Source organism: Scyliorhinus torazame, chromosome 12 (assembly GCF_047496885.1).
Source record: "Scyliorhinus torazame isolate Kashiwa2021f chromosome 12, sScyTor2.1, whole genome shotgun sequence".
Lineage (NCBI taxonomy): Eukaryota > Metazoa > Chordata > Chondrichthyes > Carcharhiniformes > Scyliorhinidae > Scyliorhinus > Scyliorhinus torazame.
Genome location: NC_092718.1, coordinates 98,343,291 through 98,369,520, shown reverse-complemented (window position 1 = coordinate 98,369,520; position 26,230 = coordinate 98,343,291). Strand labels below are relative to the sequence as shown.

Here is a 26,230-nt window from a genome sequence, read left to right as displayed (position 1 = left end):
TCTGCATTTTGCTGTTAGTCTATCAACAGGCAATGCAGAGTAATATCAGACTCTGATTGGTCGGGTCCCCTTAGAGCAGATAACATACTGGTCCAAACATTGAGGTGTATGCACGCAAGGAATGGGAGGTGATGAGGTGAGGAGGGAGAAACGTAGAGGCAAAATATCCTGGGCGGGATTCTCTCAGCCCGGGGCCGGCGTGAATCGCGCCACGCCGCCCCAACGCCAGCACGCGATTCTCCGCAGAGACTTGGTTGGTGCCGCGCTGGTCGGGGCCGCTCTATGTGCCCCCCCCCCCCCCCCCCACTGATTCTTGGCCCGGGATGGGCTGAGCGGCCGTCGTAAAAAACCGGAGTCCCGCCAGCGCAATCCACATCTGCTCTCAGCCGGTGGGAACTCGGCGTGGACGGGTCGGGGAGCGGCCTGTTGGGGGGAAGGGGGGTTCAGCCCTGGTGGGGGGGGCCTCCGATGTGTCCTGGCCCGCGATCGGGGCCCACCGATCGACGAGCCAGCCTCTCTGACTGGGGGCCCCCTTTTTTCCGCACCGGCCCCTGTCGCCCTGTGCCATGTTGATTCAGGATCAGCGCGTTGAAGGCAGCCACTGTGCATGCGCGTGTTGCCACCGGTGCCACTGCGCATGTGCGGACCCCGCGGCGCCCAGTTGACGCTGGGATCGGCAGCTGGAGCAGCGTGAACTGCTGCATTGCTGTGCTGGCCCCCTGTAGGGGCCAGAATTGCTGATCCTGAAGCCGTGTTGACCCGTTGAGAAATGCAACGGCGTTTCCGACGGCGTCAACACTTAGCCTCAGGATCACAGAATCCCGCCCCCTGTGTTTTACTGTTGAGAAAAAAGGCTCAGCCAGCAGGATTCTCGACCCAGGTCTGAGGGCAGGGCAGCCAGCAACAGCTCATGGAGGCCGGTGCCAAAGGAGACAAAAGTTTCACTTTAAAGAAATTGATGTTCTCTGGGAATTATCTATTTCTGGCGAATCATAGATTATCATAGAATTTATAGTGCAGAAGGAGACCATTCGGCCCATCGAGTCTGCACCAGCTCTTGGAAAGAGCACCCTACCCAAGGTCAACACCTCCACACTATCCCCATAACCCAGTAAACCCCACCCAACACTAAGGGCAATTTTGGACACTAAGGGCAATTTATCATCGCCAATCCACCTAACCTGCACATCTTTGGATTGTGGGAGGAACCGGAGCACCCGGAGGAAACCCACGCACACACGGGGAGGATGTGCAGACTCCGCACAGACAGTGACCCAAGCCGGAATCGAACCTGGGACCCTGGAGCTGTGAAGCAATTGTGCTACCACAATGCTACCGTGTTGCCCAAAGTGCCAGGGTGCGGATGAAGGCCCCGATTTCTCTACTTGTGGATGTGGGAACGCCAATGCTCCATAAAATCTCACCCTCTATTTTCGACTGATGTGACTGAGGCCGCATGTAGATGAGAAAGAAGGGGGATTGCCAAGGGACAACCTGTAGGTGTACAAAATGAGGGTAGATATTTGTGAAAAACAGCAGTAATGATGCAGGTTGGAAAGAGAAATCATTGCACTTTTTGCATCAATTGGATGGACAAGAAGCAAAGAAGGTGAGTGTTGTCCCATGATTTCATGAGCTTTTTTATGTTATTTCTAACCAAGAGTCAGTAATGGCACTAGTAACAACAGGAGTCATCGATTCGGTTCGATTCTACCTTGATGTGAAACCAGATCAAGTGTATCTGGGTGTCCAACTGAAAATCACATTGAATTGGAGTTGAAAACCATGAATGAGGAAACTGATAGCATTAAGAACGACCACTGATTGGAGAAGACAAAATTGCAATTTCCCATTTCATTGTTTTTACAGAACCTGTTTCAAAAGTCAGTGTATTGACCAACAATTCAAAACCAATGGAAAACATGGATACTGTTTTCCTGACTTGCCATGCCTCAGGCTTTATACTATCACGGATATGGTATAAGGATGATCGAGTTATCAAGGATAATGACAGAATAATAACATCTCCTGACAATGTTACACTGACTATAATCAGTGTTAACAGATATGATTCAGGAACATATAAATGTAAGGCAAGCAATGATTTTAACAACAAATCTGGAGACATCAAACTGCAAGTTAATTGTAAGTTCACAGGCATCACAAAACATTTTTTTGTATATAACATTGGTGAATATATTAGTTACATATAATTCAGTCATTTTCTTGATTCCTTTGTAGATGGCCCAGAGGACATCAATATTACACCGCCTGGGCCAGTTCAGATAGAACAGGGGAAAACTCTTTCATTAAGCTGTGCTGCCCCCTCAGTCCCACCTGCTACATATGAATGGTACAATGGGAGTAGGCTGTTAAAGACAGAACAAACTTATAACATTGAATCAATAAGTTTGAATGCTGGTGGGAGTTATACTTGTCGCGCAAGTAACAGCATAACCGAGAAAAGCACAAACACTACCATACAGATAACTGTACAAAGTAAGTAAATGATTCAGTATATATTTCCTCAATATATTTTAAACAAATTATAACATTAATGTGCTTTATTTAGCTATTTTTGTCTATGCTGTTCTTTGGAACATAATAAGGAAGGAATTGGCATTAAGATTTTCATAATTCAAAGTGTCAATAAATATGACATTAGGCATGGATATGTTCATTTATTTTTACGATCAAGTCTATAGCAACTGATAACGATTAAATCAGTTTAGAAAAAAACTTTGATTGCTTGTTCATAAGGTTTTTCGTGATAAGGAAATTCCAAGTAAGATTTTAATAAAGATACATTACCCACGGGTATGGGAAGCGAAATGGTCTCTTACATAATTTAATATGTGGGATGGACAAAGTTTATCTCGCTCACCATATGATGTTGCAGTTGAATGAAGAGCTATAGCGACTGATCTTCTATATTTTAGTAATCATTGCAAAACCAATATATTATCATCCAGCCTTGTCTTTTTCTCTAATGAAGCTAAGGCACATGCAATCTTTCCTGATTTCCTGAACTGCGATAACAATCTTCATCCCCTCACACTCCTTTCAAAATCAAAATAATTTCTAACACAATCTCTGTTAATCTTCACGGTGAACTGGAAAATATATAGGTCAGAGTCCTTCTTCATCTTGACTATATCTTTTCATCATTGACATTCTCATTATACCCAAACAGGCACTAACTATAGGCTGATGAATGGATCCTACAAACTTATTATCACTGCCTTGAAGTTCGGATTGATTACCTTTCAAGATATAAAATCAGAATATTAATTGTTCCTTTTGTGCATTTTCTGGGAAAATCCCAGTTTTAAATTCCATTCAGAATCTTGCATTTACTTTTAATTTTCCATTCATTTTTTAAAATTGGGAGTTAGTTACTCCTCTGTTTGATTTTATCGTATTTATAATAGTAAAGTTTTCCTCAACTTTATTGGATTCAATAAAATGTGTTTAAATGAGATTGCTTTTGGCTCGAGATGATTCCGTCATGACCATTTAATAGTCGTTAGATTATTGAATCTTGGTAACAGTCAAGCAATCAGATAGTAGAAGCTTAGATGTGTACATGTTTTACTGATGTGCAGTTGTTCCTCGGAATTTGAGATTAGTTTCAATACTTGTTTTTATTGCAGTTTCAGATCAACCCAGCCCCGTCAAATTAAGCAGCGGCGCCATAGCTGCCATAGTGATTGTTGGTTTTCTTGTTCTGGGATTAATCAGCGGAATAAGTGCATGGTTGATCAAAAAGAAAGAATGCGGGTAAATACTGTATTCAAATGTTACTAGCACTTTTCATAGTTTTGAATTACATGTGTGTGAAATATTGTTTCAAAATATTTCTATATCACTGTTCAAATGTATACAGTTATAAGAAATGTTCACATAGACACAATTAATGGGTTATGATTCGGATTGATGGAACTATCCCTTTCTTAGCTCCATACTCTGGAATTATAACATTCCTATACTGTTGCTGATGCAGTGACTTAGCATTTCATTTCCCGGTACTCCAACTCGAATACAGTGAATCCTTTAGTTTACTACCAACTTTTCGCTGCTTCCCATTTGGCTCTAAATTTTGATATTTGACTATTTATTATAATATAAATAATGAGATTAAAATAAAACAGAAATGTATGGCTTTGCACTTGTAATCTACGTTATATCTCCAACTTGGGTGGCACGTAGATTAGTGGCTAGCACAGTGTTAAGCACTGTTGCGTCATAGCTCCAGGGTCCCAGGTTCGATTCCCAGCATGGGTCACTGTCTGTAGGGAGTCTGCACGTTCTCCCCGTGCCTGTGTGGGTTTCCTGCGGGTGCTCTGGTTTCCTCCCACAAGTCCGAAAAGACGTAGGTAATTTGAACATTCTGAATTCTCCTTCAGTGTAGTACCTGAACAAGCACCGGAGTGTGGCGACTAGGGGCTTTTCACAGTAACTTCATTGCAGTGTTAATGTCAGCCTACTAGGGTCCGGTTTAGCTCAGTTGGCTGGACAGCTGGTTCTTGATGCAGAGCAAGATCAACAGGGCATCATCAATTCTCATATCAGCTGAGGTTATTCTTGAAAGCCCTGTCCTCTCAATAGGGGCGGCACGTGGTGCAGTGGTTAGCACTGGGACTGCGGCTCTGAGGACTCGGGTTCAAATCACAGCCTTGGGTCACTGTCTGAGTGGAGTTTGCACATTCTCCTCGTGTCTGCGTGGGTTTCACCCCCCCAACCCAAAGATGTGCAGGGTCGATGGATTGGCCATCTAAATTACCCCTTAATTGGAAAAAAAATTGGGTACTCTAAATTAATAAAAGAAAATTGAGCCGATTTGTGACAATATTAAAGAGTATTATATTATTTTTGACCAGTGTATTTACTCTGCCCTAGTTTACCTGAATCGATTTTGTCTTCACTGATGTGACTTCATTGTCGCTGGATAAAAGTCCCGGAACCCCCTCCCACCATCAGGGCAATTAGGGTTGGGCAATAAAAATGCTGGCCCAGCTAGAGCCACCTAATCCTGTGAAATAGTTTTTAAAATGTGCACGTTGCCAGTCTGCATTAAATTTCTTCCTTTCATTCAGCAAAACAGGTTTCACTAATACTATGACATTAATAAACAGAATTTCTGTTTTCAACCACAATGGCAATGAAGTTTCCTCCTGAAAAAATTACATTTTGTTATATTGCACAACATTTGTTTAGGGTCAAAGATCCAACAGAAGGGCTATATGCTACGAGCATTCCTCCAATAGTAAACAGTAAGTGAAATATTTCTGCATTTCATGTTGCTGTAGAATTTTTTGAATGGAAGTTAATTTAAATAAACATATATCTGACAGATTTTCAAAACTATATATTTGCATTGCAATTTTGATAACCTAATGCAACAATTCCTGTTGAATGCTTTGTAAATAATTGCCCAGAGAGCTAAGCTGCGTTACAAGAAATTGACGTCAGTATGTATCGCTTAATGTTCTGCTTAATTCGGAGTTTGAACAAAATATTAACTGGTGAATGGTAGAAGGAAACACTCTTTTATGCAAAGTAGATCTTACCCCGTGGGTGGACCGTGCCCGCCTCTGCCCCCCCCCCCTGGCCCGACTGTACCCGGCACCCCCACCCAGGGATTCGACGAGACCATGTTAAGGACTGGCCAGCTCGCATGCAGGGATCACCCAGGTGGAAGGTGCTACTGTGGACATGGGTCAAACATTGTCGAACGATGTGGAGCACGGAGCTCATCGCAGAGCGGCCTCTCATCATCCTCCATCCCATGGACCAGATCTGCTGTCAATGCCAACCCAGTGCCCCGGCTCGTCGCGCCGCAGGTATGTGTCATGGAGGGGGGGCTGTGCATGCGGGTGGTTTGGTGGTGTGGGAGGTGAGGGGATGTGGGTCTGGGATGGTGGTGTTCCTGCCCCTGGTCAGAAACCCTCCCCTTCCCCCCCCCCCTAGTCAGTGAAACATGGGGCGACGAAGGCGTCCCGTGCTCACTGGCTCTGGTGATGGCGTTGAGCGGCCTGCCCAGACCCCATGTCCCGCTCATTGTCCCCCTCCTCCTCCACCTCCTCGTCTGATGAGGCCTGCCATTGCTCCTCATCCTCCACGAACACATCGCCCCTCTGCTGCGCGATGTTGTGGAGGACGCAGCAGGCCACCACGATGACAGCACGGATGCACATGTGCACCGATGTCTGCGAAAGCCCGGACAGATCCCCACTCATTGATGGGAAGGACCCCGTGGTATAAATGTTGTGGGCGATCATGACCTTTTTAAAACATTTTTTAGAGTACCCAATTTATTTTCCAATTGAGGGGCAATTTTAGCATGGCCAATCCACCTACCCTGCACATCTTTTTGGGTTGGAGGGGCGAAACCCACGCAAACACGGGGAGAATGTGCATACTCCACACAGACAGTGACCCAGAGCCAGGATCGAACCTGGGACCTCGGCGCCGTGAGGCAGCAATGCTATCCACTGCACCACCGTGCTGGACTGTGCTTTGTTGATCATGACCTTGATGGTCACCGGGAGTGGGTGTCCTCCCCCACACCCCCGAGGTTCCAGGTGTGGTATCATCAGGTAGATGTGTCTGACAGTCTCTCTGCTCATCCGCAGTCTCCGCCTGCATTCCCGGTCCAGCAGGTTCTCAAATGACATGCGGTTGCGGTACACGCGAGGCCTTATCTGGGTCCCCCTTGGCACCCCGTCCTCTTCCTCGGCCTGTTGGGTGGCCAGAGCTCCAACCTGTGCAGCTGCCACCTGCCCCTCTGCACCCCACTCCTCTACTCAGCCTCTGCCTCCTCTCTGAATGGCCTCCGCTCACGTTGCCACAGGGCATCTTGCAGAGCTGCGGCCATCGCCATGGTGGCCACCATCACGGGTTGGTGTCCGAATGCCATTATCTGCAGGGGGTGAAAGACCAACATGTTAGCATGGCGCATACTCCCATGCCCAACCAGGTACCATGGGCTACATGGTGGCCCCAGTTGGCACTGCGGGCCCCACCCACGCATGCCCCCTCCACCCCCGCACTCTGGCCCCGTTGGTGCCCGCAGTCCTGGCCCTCTTCCCTGCCACCAGGCGCACCGTTGGCTGGCCCTCACTGGGGGCTGCCGTTGGTGTGTCCCTGACTGGTCCCCCGGTGGGTGGATACTGGTTGGGCGGGGTGTTCGGGAGCTGGGCTGAGCGCACCCATACGGCTGGTGTCACTGTGTAGAACCAGGGCCCAGGGACCCTAATGGCGGTCGGTGCCTGGGCACTGCCCCAGTACTCCCCAGCTGCTCTGCCCGCCCCCCCCCCCCTCCCCCCCGGCCCTGTTAGGGCCCACCACACCCCCCGGCCACAGCCAGCATGGACGGTGTCCGGGCCGACAGCCCACAGTCACTCAACGCCATTTCCTACCTCTCTCTCGCTCAGCCAGAATGGCAGGTTCACGATTTGTATAACCACAAGTGAACCACGCCGCCAGGAATTCATCCCATCAGAGGCGGTGAATCGCAGAGCATCAGGTGATAGGCCCGCTAATGATATGCCTACTGTATTTTCAGCCCTCGTGGTGAGCGCCGCATTTCCGCTATTTTGGGGATGCCAGAGCATCCCAATTTGGCGTCAAACTGGCGTCTCCCGCGATTTCGGTGCTGGAAGCTATTCTCCGCCCAATCGCGTTTCATAATTTTGGCATTGGCAAACGGAGAATCCAGCCCTCTATCTCAACCCTTCTCCAACACCTTCTCCCAGAACCCTAGGAGGCACAGAACATTTTTATGACAACTCTGTGGTGCCATCTAGTGTTGAGATACATGAACATCATCTTATTAACTCTTTACACTCCCCACTTTATACATGATGTGGAGATGCCGGTGTTGGACTGGGGTGAGCACAGTACGAAGTCTTACAACACCAGGTTAAAGTCCAACAGGTTTGTTTCGATGTCACTAGCTTTCGGAGCGCTGCTCCTTCCTCAGGTGAATGAAGAGGTCTGTTCCAGAAACACATATATAGACAAATTCAAAGATGCCAAACAATGCTAGGAATGCGAGCATTAGCAGGTGGTTAAATCTTTACAGATCCAGAGATGGGGTAACCCCAGGTTAAAGAGGTGTGAATTGTCTCAAGCCAGGACAGTTGGTAGGATTTCGCAGGCCAGATGGTGGGGGATGAATGTAATGTGACATGAATCCCAGGTCCCGGTTGAGGCCGCACTCATGTGTGCGGAACTTGGCTATAAGTTTCTGCTCGGCGATTCTGCGTTGTCGCGGGTCCTGAAGGCCGCCTTGGAGAACGCTTACCCGGAGATCAGAGGCTGAATGCCCTTGACTGCTGAAGTGTTCCCCGACTGGAAGGGAACATTCCTGCCTGGTGATTGTTGCGCGACGTCCGTTCATTCGTTGTCGCAGCGTCTGCATGGTCTCGCCAATGTACCACGCTTCGGGACATCCTTTCCTGCAGCGTATGAGGTAGACAACGTTGGCCGAGTCGCACGAGTATGTACCGCGTACCTGGTGGGTGGTGTTCGCACGTGTAATAGTGGTATCCATGTCGATGATCTGGCACGTCTTGCAGAGATTGCCATGACAGGGTTGTGTGGTGTCGTGGCAATCTCTGGCAATAAACTACCCAGTCTTCAGAACAGTGACCACGACACCACACAACCCTGTCATGGCAATCTCTGCAAGACGTGCCAGATCATCAACATGGATACCACTATTACATGTGAGAACACCACCCACCAGTTACGCGGTACATACTCGTGCGACTCGGCCAACGTTGTCTACCTCATACGCTGCAGGAAAGGATGTCCCGAAGCGTGGTACATTGGCGAGACCATGCAGACGCTGCGACAACAAATGAACGGACATCGCGCAACAATCACCAGGCAGGAATGTTCCCTTCCAGTCGGGGAACACTTCAGCAGTCAAGGGCATTCAGCCTCTGATCTCCGGGTAAGCGTTCTCCAAGGCGGCCTTCAGGACCCGCGACAACGCAGAATCGCCGAGCAGAAACTTATAGCCAAGTTCCGCACACATGAGTGCGGCCTCAACCGGGACCTGGGATTCATGTCACATTACATTCATTCCCCACCATCTGGCCTGCGAAATCCTACCAACTGTCCTGGCTTGAGACAATTCACACCTCTTTAACCTGGGGTTACCCCATCTCTGGATCTGTAAAGATTTAATCACCTGTTAATGCTCGCATTCCAAGCATTGTTTGGCATCTTTGAATTTGTCTATATATGTGTTTCTGGAACAGACCTCTTCATTCACCTGAGGAAGGAGCAGCGCTCCGAAAGCTAGTGACATCGAAACAAACCTGTTGGACTTTAACCTGGTGTTGTAAGACTTTGTACTGCACATTATACATATCATTGCATCCCGCATTCTTTAAAATGTTTATACAGCAACAAAAATTTGAATATAAGCAATGATATTACATAGTACATTGATATATATACCAAAAAGTTAACAAGTGAGTCAAAATTTGTTGAAGTTACACAAATTAAGTCTTTCAGCTTTCACATTCTGATTCTGGATGATCTTCTCTCTCCAGTCGACTGAGATTCAGATGTTTCTGATTTCTTCTGAGAGTCATCTTGTTTGTCATCAGATATTGAGGTTGTAGGATTCAATAAGTTACTATAAAACTCAATACATGGAAATAAAGTTTGCGAAGACTTTACTTTTAAAAAAGCACGTCTGTTTTTTCTTGGAACAGACCATCTGTCATTTTAACAGCGTACGAGTGAGGTGCTGCTTGACGTATGACCTTAGCTAAGTCAGACCATCCTCCAGTGGGAATCTGACTTCTCATTAGTTCACCTGGTTCAATTGGTTCCAGCGATTTTGCATTTTCATTGTAGTATTTCTCCTGAAGATGCGTTTGATGCTGCATTTTCTCTATGACTTACTAAAGATCAGGATCAGCTAGTTGTAAACATAGAAGGGTTGTAGGCAATGAACTATACGTTAACAACTGCGCAGGAGATAAACCAGTTGTGAGAGGAGTCAAGTTCTTTCTTGAAAAGTTGTTTCCCAATGTGAACTCCTTTTTCTACCTTGCCATTGGATTGCCGATGAAGAGGACTAGACGTGATATGAGTAAAATTATACTTTTGAGCAAATTCTGTCCAATCATTACGATCAAAGCAAAGTCCGTTATCTGTCATTACTTTGCTAGATATTCCATGTTGAGCAAACACTTCTTTAGTCGCTTTAATCACGGATTTGGAAGTAGAATCAGACAATTGCATAATTTCTGGGTAGTTGGAAAAGCAGTCGATGATCAATACATAATCTTGATCATGAAAATGAAAAGGATCAATACAAAATTTCAACCACAGAATCTTTTCTAGATTGTGAGTTGTGAGTTTCTCTTTTCTCTGCATTGATTGATTACGCTGGCAGTGTCACACTCTAACACAAAATTGGTTATGTCAGCATTTATTCCAGGCCAATGTACTGCTTGTGCTGCACAACGTTTACATTTTTCTACAGCTAAATGGCCTTCATGAATCTTATGCAGGATCATGTGTCGAAACTTTGTAGGAATTACTATACGATCAAGATGAAGTAGAAATCCATCTGTCACACTTAGATCAGATCTAATATTTCTGAAATTTGAACAACTTCCCTTTGGCCAACCATTCTTCATATAGCTGATTACATGTTGTAACAGTGCATCTTTTTCAGTTTCTGTTCTGATGAGCTGAAGCTATTTCATTGGAGACAGGAAGAGTTTCAGCGAAAAGTTTTGCTTGAACTTCTATGAGTTGAACTATCTCAGGCTGCTGCTCATCTGGTTCAGTAGCACGAGGTAATGCGTCGGTTAGCTGTTCTTTGGTTTCAAAGTCGTACCTTTGTGCAAGTTCTGTTGTTCTGTAGTTACTCTGTTTCCTCAAGGTCAGTTCCTTTTGGTTTATTTGATTCATCATTGAACTCTTTGTGCTTCTCAGCTGGAAATGTTGCTAGTATGTCCTCAATATCTTCTTGCACAGGTGCAGGAAGTTTGTCGGTGCTGTGAATTTGTTTCACAAAATTTAAGTCTTGAAACGCTTGTACAACTAATAGTGATGAACGTCTCGAATCAACAATTTCAAATCGCAAAGGCACCTCTGTGTCTTTGTTTGTTACAAAGAGATAGCCTGAACTCAAAAAAGTAATCATGTTACCATTGTAGTCACGTGACTAGCAGTCAGTGCCTTGAACCTCAGGAAGCCCACGTAGCTTGGATAAATAAAAGCTGTTAATTAAATTAGCATTTGCACCAGTGTCAAGTTTAAACACAATCTCGGATCCATTAACTTGTAATGGAATGATCTATTCATCTTCCGAGCTGATTGATTTTATAGGATGCAAAATCTGTGGAGAAGATTAGCACTTCAAAGTTTTCTGATACTTTTCAACAATGCCACAAAGAATGTATCTTCAAGACAGTGGACATTGTAACAGTATCAGGTGTCACCATTTTTGCTGTGTCTGCATTTGTATTAATACTCTAAACATTCATACTTTTGTTGAATGAAATAGATTTTTGAACTGTGCCCTCTTGTCGCTGAGCGGCACTGCAAAATGATTCAGTTTACCGCATTTGGAACAGGTTTTTGCGAGAGCCAGGTACTTTTTCTGTAGGTGGGCATGTCAACAATGTCTACATGTCATGACGCTGCTTGTGTCATATGAAAAATGAGCATGCTCAGAACGGTTGACTTCCAAGTCGGCATGCGCAAAATGGCTATGTGCATGCGCAAAATGGCTGTCATCCGGAGCATGCCGATTTTTCAACTGCGCCAGTTCTAAAGGCGTATGCACCGATGTGCACTTTCGCGCCACTTTCCCGAATCATTACATTGGAGTACTGATTTCTTGAAAGTTCACTTGCACGACACATTTCAATTGCGTCTTCCAATGTTACATTTTTCTGTTTAAGCAAACGTTCTCGCAATTTTTCATTCTTAATGCCAAAAATGATTTGGGCCCTCAGCAGAGAGTCTGTAAGGATTGAAAAGGTCTGCGCCTTTAGTCTCCGATCAGTAATAATACAATCAATAGACTTTCCATCTTTCTGAATCCTCTTTGTAAACACATATTTCATTGGTCCCATTAATCCGAGCTTTGCAGTGAAGATTGAATTTCTCAATCACTACACTAGATTTTTTTTCTAATCATTAGTGGAGAAATGGAAGGTATTGTATTGCTCAATTGCCTGCGGTCCAGGGATTGTTAAAAATAATGCAATTTTCCACTGATCGCCAGCTGTTTCAAGGTCAGCGGCAGATAGGTAAATCTCAAAGTGCTACTTGAAAGTTTTCCAGTTAACTACAATATTACCAGAAGTCTGAAACTGTTTCGGCGTCTGCAATTTCTCAACGAGGTCTTGACTTGTCTGGATGAGCAGATGCAACAGGCTTGCAAACTGTCTTGCAGTTGAAGTCTGAGCACTTAAAAAAAATATTCTGACTAATTCTAGCTACAATACTTTAGTAAGCACTATCTGGTACCATTTGATATTCCTTGTGGAGCCCCTCAAGATAGCTAAAAGTCATTGTGCTGACATAGAACATCAAGCTATGTATTTCAAACAAAGCTAGTTTATTTACACTACTTTAAATTATTCAAACACCTTACTAAGTAATAGCTAAGAAAAGAACAATATTAAATCTATGCTACAGAAATCTATAATATTTCTCTAATACAACTAACACCCTCTCTCAACCCTTCTCCAACACCTTCTCCCAGAACCCGAGGAGGCACAGTATATTTATATGACCTCTGTCTATCTAGTGTTGAGATACATGAACATCATATTGTTAACCATTTACACTCCCGACACTATCAATACATTTATCACATTCAATCTATTTGTCTGCACGTAATTTCATCTGAGAGTTGTGCATTTCTTATGGAAGCTCCAAACCTCATAGATGTGAATAGATCTGGATGTGGAGGTTTTGCAGAAACTAATCATTTTGTTTCTACTAATTTGGTGCTCAAATTGTAACATCAGTCAGCTACATGATGCAACAGTGCAGACGTGTGTCTGAATGTAAAACGGATTACAATAAATCAGGAACCCATTTTATATCTCCCTTGACTTATCTTAAAAAATGTAAAATGGGATTAGGACTCACTATCACTCATTTCACATGGGCAGCATCGTGGCACAGTGGTTAGTACTGCTGCCCTTACACGGCGCCGGGGATCCCGGTTTGATTCCGACCTCCTGTGACTGCGTGGCGTTTGCACATTCTTCCCATGTCTGCATGGGTTTCCTCCGGGTTCTCCAGTTTCCTCCCACAGTTCAAAGATGTGCACGTTAGGTGGATTGGCACTTTTTGTTAATGCTAAATTGCCCCAGGTGTGCTAACGGGACAGGGTGGGGGATTGGGCCGAGGTGGGGTGCCCTTTCAGAGGGTCGGTGCAGACTCAATGGGCCAAATGGCCTCCATCTGCACAGTTTAGATTTTATTCTATGATTTCACATAATTACACAAAGCCAGAACCACTCTTAGTATTTGGTAGGCTGATCCATTTTGCATGCCTTGATTATGACTGCTCCATTGTGTCATAAAATTAACCTAACAACCAATAATCTTGAAGTTAGCAGGCATAGAATCCACTTGAAAGCCAGCAACAATAGTAAGAGAGCCTCATGGCCGTGGACCCGGGATCGATCCCTTCCCTGGTCACTGTTGGTGTGAACTTTGCACACACTCCCCGGGCGTCATTCTCCGCCGGCGGGAGTCTCCGTCTTGCCGGCGCCGGGGGGTTTCCCGACGGCGTGGGGCTGCCCCACAATGGGAAACCCCATTGACCAGCCGGTGTTACGGAGACTCTCGCCGGCCGGTCGGGGCAGAAATGTGGCGGGGCGGGTAGGAGAATTTCGCCCCCTGTGTCTGCATGGGTCTCACCCCACAACCCAAAGATGTGCAGCTTAGGTGGAATGGCCACGTTAAATTGCCCCTTAATTGGAAAGAAAGGAATTTGGTACTTTAAGTTTTTTTTAAAAGAAACAATAGTAAGATACAAATAATGCAGTTACTTAGAACATAAAGCAGCTGTTCTAACTCTCCTGGCATCTAGAACGGTTCACTGATTTAGGAGTAATGTTACATTCTTGAAAACCGTTTGCTGACGATTTACTGGAATACTACCAGTTAAGTAGGACTTCAGTTGAGTGGAGGTACTGGAGTTCCTTGGCATATTCTTCTTATAACATGGAAGGTAACAGGCATCTCATAATCTCCACGAGGACCACGGGGAAACCTTAATTGATCTCCCCGTGGGACTCCTGGAGTATGAGCTCCCCAGGTAAGGTGCAGAGGCCATCTGGGGCTCGTGATGAGCGAAAAGCAAGCCCAGATCAGGGCCTGGTGAGATAAGGGGCGGGATTATCCGACCACCCACCAGGTCGGAGAATCGCCGGGGGCTGCCGTGAATCCCGCCCCCGCCGGTTGCCGAATTCTCCGGCACCGGATATTCGGCTGGGGCAGGAATCGCGGCGCGCTGGTCGGCGGGCCCCCCCGGCGATTGTCCGGCCTGCGATGGGCTGAAGTCCCGCTGCTGGAATTCCTGTCCCGCCAGCAAGAATCAAACCACCTCTCGTCCCGGCGGGACTAAGCGGTGCGGGCGGGCTCCGGGGTCCTGTGGGGGGTGCGGTGTGATCTGGCCCCGGGGGGGTGCCCCCACGGTGGCCTGGCCCGCAATCCGGGCCCACCGATCCGTGGGCGGGCCAGTGCCTTGGGGGCACTCTTTTCCCTCCTCCTCGGCCACAATCTTCACCATGGCCAACGAGTAAGAGACACCCTCCCCGAGAATGCGCGGGGATGACGTCAGCCGCCACCCGGCGGAGGCCTTTCGGCCCCGGCTGGCGTGGTGCCAAAGGCCTTTCCCGACGGTCGGCGGCGTGCCAACCACTCCGGTGCGGGCCTAGCCCTTCAAGGTGAGGGCTTGGCCCCTAAAGCTGCGGAGCAATCCGCACCTTTGGGGCCGCCCAACGCCAGAGTGGTTCACGCCACTCCATCCTGCCGGGACCCCCCGCCCCGCCTGGTAGGAGAGAATCCCGGCGACGACCTCCCTGCCAAGACTGTACTGGAGTGAGATTCTGCGTTATGCAGACTATTGTAAATACATGTAAACAAATCTATCTTACATTTGCCGTCAGCTTTCTCTGTGTCATTAATCAGGAGACTTAACTGGTTTCAAAGCTGTAATATATTGTGATGGGGAAATGATGAGAAAATGTTGCCAGGCGCAGAGGATCCATAAATATTGCATCGAGGTGCAATTTAATTACCAAAAACTGCAGCTGCGAGATGCAGTAATTTCTTTTTCGGCAGTGAGTTACTGTGATGACATAGCATGAAAGTCTGGTGGGCACAAATTGAACAGTAATTTCACAAGGAAATTGGATCAATACACGATGCACTTATTTGCAAGGATATGGATAAATAGATGGGGAATAGGATTAACTGGAGATGACTTTCAAAGTGCTGTTACTGGGATGATGGACTGAAAGACATCCTTCTATTTATTGTGTCATTTTATGATATGACGATGGCTGATTCATTATTTTGTATTTTCACAGACCCTTCTGATGTAATAGGTGGGAATTCAGCAGTAACCTATGAAAATATTCCAAATAAACAAAAGGTTGGTATGATGTAAGGGTCATTTCAGTTGCTGTTTATTCCCTTTCTTTTATTTATACTGTTGCAGTTTTGATCCATGGATGTTTAATGTACCTATGACTTTAATGCAAAACACCTGCACCTTTAATTCAAACTCAAATCCAGAGGGTTTAGACTGCCATCATTGATGACCCGGGTTTATTGATGTTACTGGTCCCAAAAGACGGTGTTCTATCCGGTAACAGATGGTGATAGATTCTGTTCCCACTGAAATGGTTCTGAGGCCTAACGAGCTTTAAGTTTCATTTTTGGAAGTTAAGGGAGAAAAGCTTTCCTTTTCCCACTCTGTTTTCTCTAGAAATAACCAACTAATTCTCATTAAAAGGTCACTGTGGGACCAATTTTCTCTAAAAAAAAGGCTGATGCAAGCAGACCAGATAACTTTCTTTGTAGAGTGGGCTGATGTGAAGCCAAGGGCCTCTCCTGAAAAAGCTGTAAGATATTTCTAACTGCAAGGAAGATAATTACAGGCTGCAAACCAGAGATTTTAAACCATGCTCATACTGTGAACAAAGTGCACTAACAAACTGATCAGCTGAAGCAAGGACTTTTATCTTTGGACCTTAATCCTTCTTACTTTAACCCCTTTCCACACTGGTTTGACTGTCTTGTGTGTCTGGGTGAAGGGTGGAGCAGTTGAAGGATGGGGTGGGTATACGCTTGACGTTGTGCAACTGTATTCACTGCATATTTCGCATTTGTTCTAGTTATGAATATATGGGAATTGTGTTTAAACTTAGAACCCTGGTGACTGTAATTACTGGACAGCCAAGGGCCAAAGTTGTGGGTATTTTTCGAAGAATTATTGGTTAATTCATTTGTGTTGTGACTCTGGGATGAGTGAGTCTGGAATTGACCGTGCACTTGCCCAGCATATTGCAACATAATTTAAGGATTCAGGTCTTGGATTCTTGGAATGGTAGATGGTGAATAATCGATTTCCGTATAATTTTTTTAAAAAACCACCAGGTTTGTAGTGGTATAACAGGATGGCTTTGGAAGCTGCTAAGGATTTTCTTTAAGTGAACGACTTAACTCTGGTTTACTTAACAGAGCTTTGCAAAGATAAGCTAGTCAAACTGGTAGGTGCATGAAAAATAGAGGTTCCAGCCAGAATTAGGAAGGAAGAGATAAGTGAAGTGAGTCCTCAACATTAAAATTTGGAAGAGATGTTAGGAACACAGATGTGCCCACGAGGAAGTGCAGCATCAGAAACATTTTCTGGTGATGACATTGAGCTGGAGAGGGATCGGTTGCAGTTAGTACATGAAAGGGAATTAAAAAGAATAGAAATGGGGTTGAAGCAAAAGAAAAGGGAGCTGAGGCAAAAGGTAAGGAAAAAAATGGAGCTGATGCGAAAGGAATTGGAGATGCAGCAAACAGAAAGGAAGCTGAAGCAAAAATAGAGAGCAAAAGAAATGGATATGAAGCAAAAAGAAATTGAGATGGAAATGAGGATAGAGGAAAAAGAAAGGGAGAGGGAGGGAAAAGAAAGGGAGGTGGAGGAATAATAAAAGGAGAGAGACTTCAAGCTTAAGGCACTGCAAATGAGTGGGAAGCTGTCAGAATGTAGAGGGGAGCTTAATCCTAGAATGGAACCCAGTGGTGATATGTTTGAATTTGTACAGGGCTTCCCAACATTCAATGAATAGGAGGCAGAAACCATTTTTAGGGCATTTGAGAAAATAGCAACCCAAATGGAGTGGCCGTGAAAAATGGACATTACCCATGCAGAGTAACTCTGGACGGGGGAGGCACAGGAAATTTATGCTTCCCTGTTTGAATGGGTAACTAAGAATTATGACGTGGTAAGAAGGCATATTCTGGATGCATATGAAGTGGTTCCTGAAGCATATAGGCAAAAGTTTTGGAATTTAAGGAGACAGCTGAGTTAGACCTATGTGGAATTTGAAAGTATTAAGCAGGTTAATTTTGATTGGTGGATCCGAGAATTGGGACTTGAAACTACCTATGAGGCTGTAAGAGAGGTCACTCTGTCAGAGCAATTTAAGAATTCCCTCCCTCCTCGAGTAAGAAGTCATGTTAAATAGCAGACGTGGACTGCGAAGCAGGCAGCAAATATGGCTGACGATTAGGAGCTAATCCATGAATTTAAATCTTTGTTCCATCACCCCATAATTTTGGAAAGCATAGGAAGTGGGATAATGAAAGGAAGGCACATCGCCAACGTAAAGAATAGATAGCTGGGAAGGCTTCAAGATCTCCTACTCATCCCAGGAAAGAAGGTACTGAGGGTGAAGGTATGACTCGAAAGTCTAGGTGTTACCATTGTAACAAGGAGAGACATGTTCGTTCAGTGTGTTGGAAGTTGTGATGGAATTCCATGGGACTTGTGGGTGTTCAGAAGTAGGATTCTGAAAAGGGAACAGTAGTGGAGAACACTACAGGGCAGACTGTAGTGTTAAGTGGACTTAGGAGACCTGAGGTAAACACAGCTGTGGAAACAGGTGTAAGATGAGGTAGATGAGCGATATGCAGGGTGTGTGTCCAAGGGGTAGGTCACCCCATTTTCCTCAGTTGATATAGCCAAAATCATAACTAATTTAAGGGACGCAGGTGCTATTCAAACTCTTGTACTGGAGAAGCATTCAGTTTTCTCTCCAGAGAGCTCAATGAAAGCTGAGATATTAGTGAATGGGATAGGTGGAGGGTGTATCCCTGTTCCATTGTATAAAGTACAATTGCAGTGTGATTTAGTATCATGTGCAGTAGTTGTCAGAGTGGTTTAGGAATTCCCAGTGGAAGCAGCAGACTTACATTTGGGAATGATTTGGCAGAAGTGAAAATTGTAGCTTCACCCATGATTGCAAAGAGTCCGAGGGAGGTACTGTAGACAGCACATGAGGTGCCGCCAGTGAGGAATGTGGAAGTTAGGAAAACTCATTGGGCTGTAAGTAACTCAAAGAAGCAATTGTTGCCAGACGTTGATCACATATCAGAGGACAGTGGTAGAGAACTAAATTGCGAGAACTCTATGATTGAGGCTGACCATAAGAAAGAGGAGACCAAATTTAAAAGTAATGAGAGGGATGAAGAGTCAGACGCAATGTTGGTTCTGATTATGAAGTAATGATAAACAGCTGGTACCAATTAGGCCTGGAACGAACTAATCCTGAACAAATGGCAAGTAATCCTTCCAAATCTAGGAACAAAAACAGCAAATTGGAAGAAGAAAAGTGATTTGGCCTTTCTAGAGATAATTTGTTGCAGCCTCTTACAGTAACCTCATTGCCACTCAATTTACGTGCAAATAATTTCTGGAGCATTCCTGCTTTAAAGGAAAGTACACATGATAGCATGTCATCAGTTAGTCAGGACAAGGACAGTAGGGACTGTGAAGTGATAGAAAGTGAATGGCTGGTTAATCCACATTCTTTCAAAGGTCCACCGTGCCTCTTAGAGCTAAAAGGAGCCAATAGCAAAGGTGATGAGATGGTCAGTAATCAATATTTAAAAAAATTAAGCGGAAGGTGGATGGAGAACCATGAAGTAGTTCTACCGCTGTGTCTGTGAACAACCAGAAGGTTCATGGCACCGATAATGTGCCATCGTCTGATTCTGAAAGTAAAGAACAATTGAAATCTGGAAAGCAAAAATTGTTTCAGTCTGTGTTACCAAATGGGAACTACAGCTGTGATTATGAAAGCTGCGATGAGGGCGAAAAGGTTGTTACACAAAGAATGTTGCAATCTAAGTCAATCAATTCTGAAAGGATTGAAGCCCCAGGAACACTTGTTGCTGAAGGTAACCGTGTGCAGGAAAAAAGAGAATGGAAAGATGGAGGTGTCGAAGAGTGTTTATTGAATCAAACATTCCCCTCAGTATTGATAATACTGCTTGCAGTTTAGTTGCAGAAGATCCTCGAAATTTGGTTAAATCTTGATTGGACAATCAAAAAATACTGACTGCCTTGCACGAGGCACTGAAAGAATATAGACGCAGATAGAGGGAAACACCAGGGAGCACTCTGTTAACTGATCCGGAGGTGGGCATAAGAAACTCAGAACCAATAAAGCCACATCTGTTTCAACTAAAACCACAGAGACTAACTCAATTAGAGACTGAAATACAATGAATATTGGGCATGTTACAGAGGTGGGGCTGGCATGTGGCGCAGTGGTTAGCACTGGGACTGCTGCGCTGAGGACCAGGATTTGAATACCGGCTCTGGGTCACTGTCAGTGTGGAGTTTGCACATTCTCCCCATGTCTGCATGGGTTTCACCCCCACAACCCATAGATGTGCTGGTCAGGTGGATTGGCCTCGCTAAGTTGCCCCTTAATTAAGAAAAAAAACAAATTGGGTACTCTAATTTTAAAACAAATGTTGAAAAAGTGAGCGAAACTGCTGTGGTCCACAGAACATTAAGTAGAGTTTGGGAGATTGACAGCCATATTGGAGGACGAACCGGTGCTGACCACCCTGGACATTTGCAGATCATAATCCATTTGTGTTTATAGAGACATTTGAAACCCAGAACACAAGATTACTCCATTAGTTGTTACAGAATTCAATGTTGAAGTTGTGCATGTTCCCATAAAGGATGGTGTGGTTGTGGATGCTTTGTCACAAGTTTGAAGACTGCCTAGTTACCACCTTGGAGACTGGGAAGGGACAGTGGGCATTGTTTGGATGGGCATGTGTTTGTGACATTTGTCTTGTATACCTCATAATGAAGCAACTGTTTCATTCTTTTATGAGGGAAGGTATGTAAGGCTAATCACGTTTATTCAATTATTTCCCCTTTTATATCTGCATTTACATTTTTGATCCATGGATGTTTAATGGACACGTGATTTTTGGCAATGCAGCCTGCAACTTTAATTCAAACAGGAAGATCCAGAAGGCTTTGCAGTTTTAGACTGACATCAGTGATGGCCCAGATTGATTGGTGCAGCTTGTAGCCGATAAATGGGCCGAAACGGTGATGCTCTGCCTGGTAACACTGAAAAAGTTCTGGGACCTAAAGAGCTTTAAGTTTTGTGTTTAACAGCTGAGGGAGAAAAGCTGTTTTTTTGTCACTCTGTTTAATCCAGAAATAACCAGCTAATTCTCACCAAAGTAGATGGTGGGGACCAATTCTCTCTGTAGAAAAGGCTGATGCAAGCAGAGACCAAAATCTGATCACCCTCTCTGCAGAGCGAGCGGATATGAAGCCGGGGCTTCTCCTGGAAATAATTGTGATAAGATATTGTTAACTTCAAGGAAGATCATTATGGGCTGCAAACCAACAACTATGAACTTTGTGCACACAAAGTCAGAGACAGTCTGAGTGAGAGAACTCATGTGAGAGTTGAAACTTGGTAATTTGGAGCAGTGTGCTAATTTGGAGCAGAGTGGGAGGAGGTGATTATTCTCTTTTGGTTTGTTTTCTTTCTTCTGTCCTTGTAACTGGTAATCTGCAGCGAGAGAGCAGCCTGGGAAGGTAGGTGATATAAAGACCTGTCTCATTTCAGGATCTGTGACCAGGAGAAGCAGAGTACTGTGTGGGGGAAGGTAAGTGACCCGGAGAAGCAGAGTGCTGTGTGAGAGAAAGTAAGTGACATGGGGAAGCAGAGAGCTGTGTGAAGGAAGGTAAGTGACCAGGGGAAGCAGATTATTGCGTGGAGGAAGGTAAGTGACCAGGAGAAGCAGAGTGCTGTCTGGGGGAAGGCAGTGACCAGGAGAAGCAGAGTGCTGTGTGGGGGAGGTAAGTAACCAGGAGAATCAGAATGCTGTGTGGGGGGAGGTAAGTGACCAGGAGAAGCAGAGGGCTGTGTGTATGTGGGGGGTGGGGGGGGGAGGGCTGTGTGGGGGGGTAGGGTTGTGTGTGGGGGGGTAGGGCTGTTTGGAGGGGTAGGGCTGTGTGTGGGCGTAGGGCTGTGTGGGGGGGGGGGGGTAGGGCTGTGTGGGGGGTAGGGCTGTGTGGCGGAATAGGGCTGCGTGGGGGCTAGGGCTGTGTGGATGTTAGGGCTGCGTGGGGGGGGGTAGGGCTGTGCGGGGGGGGGGGTTAGGGCTGTGCAGGGGGGTAGGGCTGTGTGGTTTGGGTTAGGGCTGTGTGGGGAGGTAGGGCTGTGGGGAGGGGGGCAGGACGGTGAGGGGTGCAGTGCTGTGTGGTGGGGGCAGGACTGTGTGGTGCGGCAGGGCTGTGTGTGAGTGTATGGGGGGGGGCTGTGTGTGTGTGTATGGGGGGGGCTGTGTGTGTGTGGGGGAGGGGCTTTGTGTGTGTGTGTGGGGGAACAGGGCTGTGTGGGGGAGGGGCTGTGTGGGGGAGAGGCTGTGGGGGAGAGGCTGTGTGGGGAGGGGCTGTGGGGGGAGGGGCTGTAGGGGGAGGAGCTTTGGGGGGAGTTGCTGAGGGGGACTGAAGGGCGAGGGGCTGTGTGGGGTGTCATGATATTCAAGTGAACATCACAGTACATACAGACATACATAATGATAGACAGAGCAGCGGGCCAATTAGCAAACATAACATGACAGCCAATCACAGACAAGAGCATACACAGTACAAAACAAGAAACACAACACTTCCTGGGCAGTCCATCAGGAGATGGCACAGGGCAATGACCTCAAAGCCAGACACTTAAACAGTCACCACGTGCTGAGTACCTAGTTTGTTATATAAATAGTTTAAAGGAATAAAACTGCGTTGTACCAATCGCAACCGTGTTGGTCTGTCTGTATCTCAGAGCACCCAACACTTCATGGTACCAGAAGTGAATCAAAACCTACCCACAAATCTGCCATCCTGCGCCATGGACACCGTCAACACACCGCAGCCATTGCAAGTCACTGGGAACTTTGGCATAAATTGGACTCTGTTCAAGCAGCGCTTCGAACTCTTTATGGAAGTCAACGGAAAACAGGGCGCCTTGGACAAAAGGAAGATCGCCATCCTCCTCACCACCGCAGGTCAGCACGCCATCCATGTATACAACTCCCTGGTGTTCGCGGAAGGCGAGGACAAATCTAAATATGACACGGTCCTCCTCAAGCTCGACCAACACTTCAACGTTGAGGTCAACGAGAGCTTTGCGAGGTATGTCTTCCAGCAGCGCCTGCAAGGTAAGGATGAGCCCTTTCAGTCATTCCTTACGCATCTCCGTATCCTCGCGCAGTGCTGCGGTTACGACACCACCTCAGAGTCCATGATCCGGCACCAGATCATTTTTGGGGTTGCCTCCGGCAGCCTACGCCAGCAACTTCTAAAAATAAAAGGCCTGACCTTAGCATCTGCAGTTGAAGCCTGTGTCCTGCACGAGAACGCGACTAGCCGCTATGCCCAATTTCAGGCGACCGAAACGGCGCGGAGGGGTCCTACGCGACCGGATCGGCGAGCCAGGTGCCCCACGAGGCCGAACGGGTCCAGGTGATCAAGTTTCTCCCGGCCCGCGGCCCGGACGAGGGCGGCCGTTTCGCGCACTTTTCGAAGCCTTCTGCGCGCCAAAACCTACGGCAACACTGAGGGACGTGAGGCGCGCTCGACGCAAGACCGAACTGCGCATGCGCAATGGCGTAACGAACGCCATGACGTCACGACGTGTGGCAACTGTGGAGCTGCACATTTAAAAGGGCAATGTCCCGCAAAAACCCGACAATGCCTACGCTGTGGCAAGGTGGGCTACTACGCTGCTTACTGTCGAGCGGCTCAACCTGTTGATCTTCCGCATCTCCGACAACCTCGCAGGAACGTGCGGACCATTCAGCCTCCACATTACGACATCCAAACCGATGACACAGATGGCCAAGACGCCTTCCGGGTTGCGGTCATTGATGGGTACCGGGTCAACACAATCAATCCAGGTGATGAATGGTGTGCCACCCTGACGGTCAACCGATCGCCGATCACTTTCCGCCTGGACACTGGCGCCTCCGCCAACCTCATAGCATGGTCCGCCTTCTACACCATGAAGGTCAGACCACCAATCCGGCCGTCCCGGTGCAGGATGGTTGACTACAATGGGAACGTTATCCCGACTATGGGATCCTGCCAGCTCCAGGTGACACACAACCCACACACGGCCACACTCTCGTTCGAGATAGTCGGCTCATCGAAGGACTCCCTGCTGGGCGCACAGGCATGCAAGGCTCTCCACCTCGTGCAATGAGTCCACTCTCTCTCTCCAGACGGCACATCTGACATCCCGGATGCAGAGTTCAACGCACAGCTCCAATCGCTCCTCGCCCACAACCAGGAGGCATTCGAGGGCATGGGAGCACTGCCATACACCTACCGAATTCGCCTCAAACCGGACACCATCCCGGTCATTCACGCACCTCGCAGGGTTCCTGCGCCACTTAAAGACCGCCTCAAGCAGCAGCTGCAGGATCTCCAGGACCAAGGGGTCTTATCCAGGGTCAGCTCCATGGTGTGTGTCAAGAAGCCGTCCGGCGAGCTCCGCATCTATATTGACCCCAAAGACCTCAATATTAATATCATGGGGGAACATTATTCCATACCCAAATGGGTGGAGATCACCAGTGAAATGGCCCAGGCGAAAATATTTACGAAACTGGATGCTTCTAAGGGGTTTTGGCAGATCCAACTCGATCCCTCCAGCCAAAAGTTATGCACCATCAACACTCCTTTCGGCAGGTTCTGCTACAACCGGATGCCATTTGGCATCATCTCGGCATCCAAGGTCTTTCATAGGATCATGGAGCAGATGATGGAAGGCATCGAAGGGGTACGCGTACATGTGGACGACGTCATCATCTGGTCCACCACACCACAGGAGCACATATATCGTCTCCAATGCGTTTTTGCCCGCATACGGGAAAACGGCCTGCGCCTCAACCGAGCCAAATGTTCCTTTAGCCAGACCGAGTTGAAGTTCCTGGGGGACCATACCTCCCGGTCAGGGGTCCGTCCGGATGCAGACAAGGTGAGCGCCATCACAGCCATGCCGCAGCCGGCCGACAAGATGGCTGTCCTACGCTTCCTTGCCATGGTCAACTTCCTGGGGAAGTTCATTCCCAACCTTGCCTCCCACACGACGGCTCTGTGCCACCTCGTCAAAAAGTCCACAGAGTTCCAGTGGCAACACACACACCAGCTGGAATGGGAGGAGCACAAACTCAAACTCACCACTGCACCGGTATTGGCGTTCTTTGACACGTCTCGTGCCACCAAAATCTCGACTGATGCCAGCCAATCCGGCATTGTAGCAGTGCTCCTGCAGCGGGATGACATGGCATCATGGGCCCCAGTTGCCTATGCATCGCGAGCCATGACCCCCACAGAGCAGCGCTACGCGCAGACCGAAAAGGAGTGCCTGGGCTTGCTAACCGGTTGAGACAAGTTCCATGATTATGTATATGGTCTTCCCCGGTTCACTGTTGAAACTGACCACCGCCCCCTGGTCAGCATAATAAACAAGGACCTGAACGAGATGACCCCTCGCCTCCAGCACATCCTACTTAAACTCAGGAGGTACGACTTCCAACTGGTCTACACTCCAGGGAAGGACCTCATCGTTGCGGATGCCCTATCCAGAGCAGTGAGCACGCCACCAGATGCGGAGGGGTTCGTATGTCAGGTCGAGGCACAGGTGGCTTTCACATCGGCAAATCTGTCAGCTGACGACTCCAGTCTGGTCCGTATTCGCCGAGAGACTGCGGCCGACCCCCTTCTACAGCGTGTGATGTGCCACATGACGGGAGGGTGGCTCAAAGGGCAGTGCCCGCAGTTCTACAATGTCCAAGACGACTTGGCCGTCATTGATGGCGTCATTCTGAAGCTGGACCGGATTGTGATTCCGCACAGCATGCGCAAGCTGGTTCTCGACCAACTACACGAAGGCCACTTGGGGGTCGAGAAGTGCAGACGGAGGGCCCGAGAGGCGGTATACTGGCCGGGCATCAGTGACGATATTGCCAACATGGTGCTCAACTGTACAACCTGCCAAAGGTTTCAGCCGGCGCAACCTCCTGAAACGCTTCTGCCCCATGAGCTGGTGACGTCCCCCTGGGCGAAGGTGGGTGTGGACCTGTTTCATGCGATCGGCAGGGACTATGTCATCATAGTGGACTACTTCTCCAACTACCCAGAAGTCATACGCCTGCACGATTTGACATCGTCCGCTGTCATAAAGGCCTGCAAAGACACCTTCGCTCGCCACGGCATTCCGATGACCGTCATGTCGGACAATGGGCCCTGTTTCGCCAGCCAGGGACGATCATTGTTTGCTGCCTCGTATGGCTTCACACACGTGACGTCCAGCCCTCTGCACCCCCAGTCAAATGGAAAGGCGGAGAAGGGCGTTCACATTGCCAAGCGGCTCCTCTGCAAGGCTGCTGTTGCCGGGTCGGACTTCTGCCTTGCCCTGCTGGCCTATCGCTCAGCCCCACTAGCGACTGGTCTCTCATTAGCACAGCTGCTGATGGGTCGCGCCCTCAGGACCACTGTGCCTTCCATCCTGGCACCAACAATAGACCATGCTCCGGTACTGCATAGGATGCAACCGCAGAGCGGTCGCCAGAAGAGGTCATATGACACACGGGCAACTGATCTTCCCACCCTGGCCCC

The 26,230-nt window shown here is 47.3% G+C and overlaps 1 protein-coding gene across 3 annotated transcripts in view; it reads left to right on the top strand.

The window, feature by feature from the left end:
• LOC140386588 (cell adhesion molecule CEACAM5-like) overlaps positions 1-26,230 on the top strand; it is a 162,032-nt gene that overhangs the window by 123,454 nt on the left and 12,348 nt on the right. For 2 of the 3 annotated variants that reach the window (XM_072469043.1, XM_072469041.1), the window contains 5 exons: positions 1,870-2,145; positions 2,242-2,499; positions 3,654-3,780; positions 5,218-5,273; positions 15,603-15,667. In XM_072469043.1, the coding sequence (XP_072325144.1) occupies positions 1,870-2,145; positions 2,242-2,499; positions 3,654-3,780; positions 5,218-5,273; positions 15,603-15,667 (782 nt within the window). The remainder of the gene's footprint in view (positions 1-1,869; positions 2,146-2,241; positions 2,500-3,653; positions 3,781-5,217; positions 5,274-15,602; positions 15,668-26,230) is intronic. The other variant, XM_072469042.1, reaches the window with a different exon arrangement.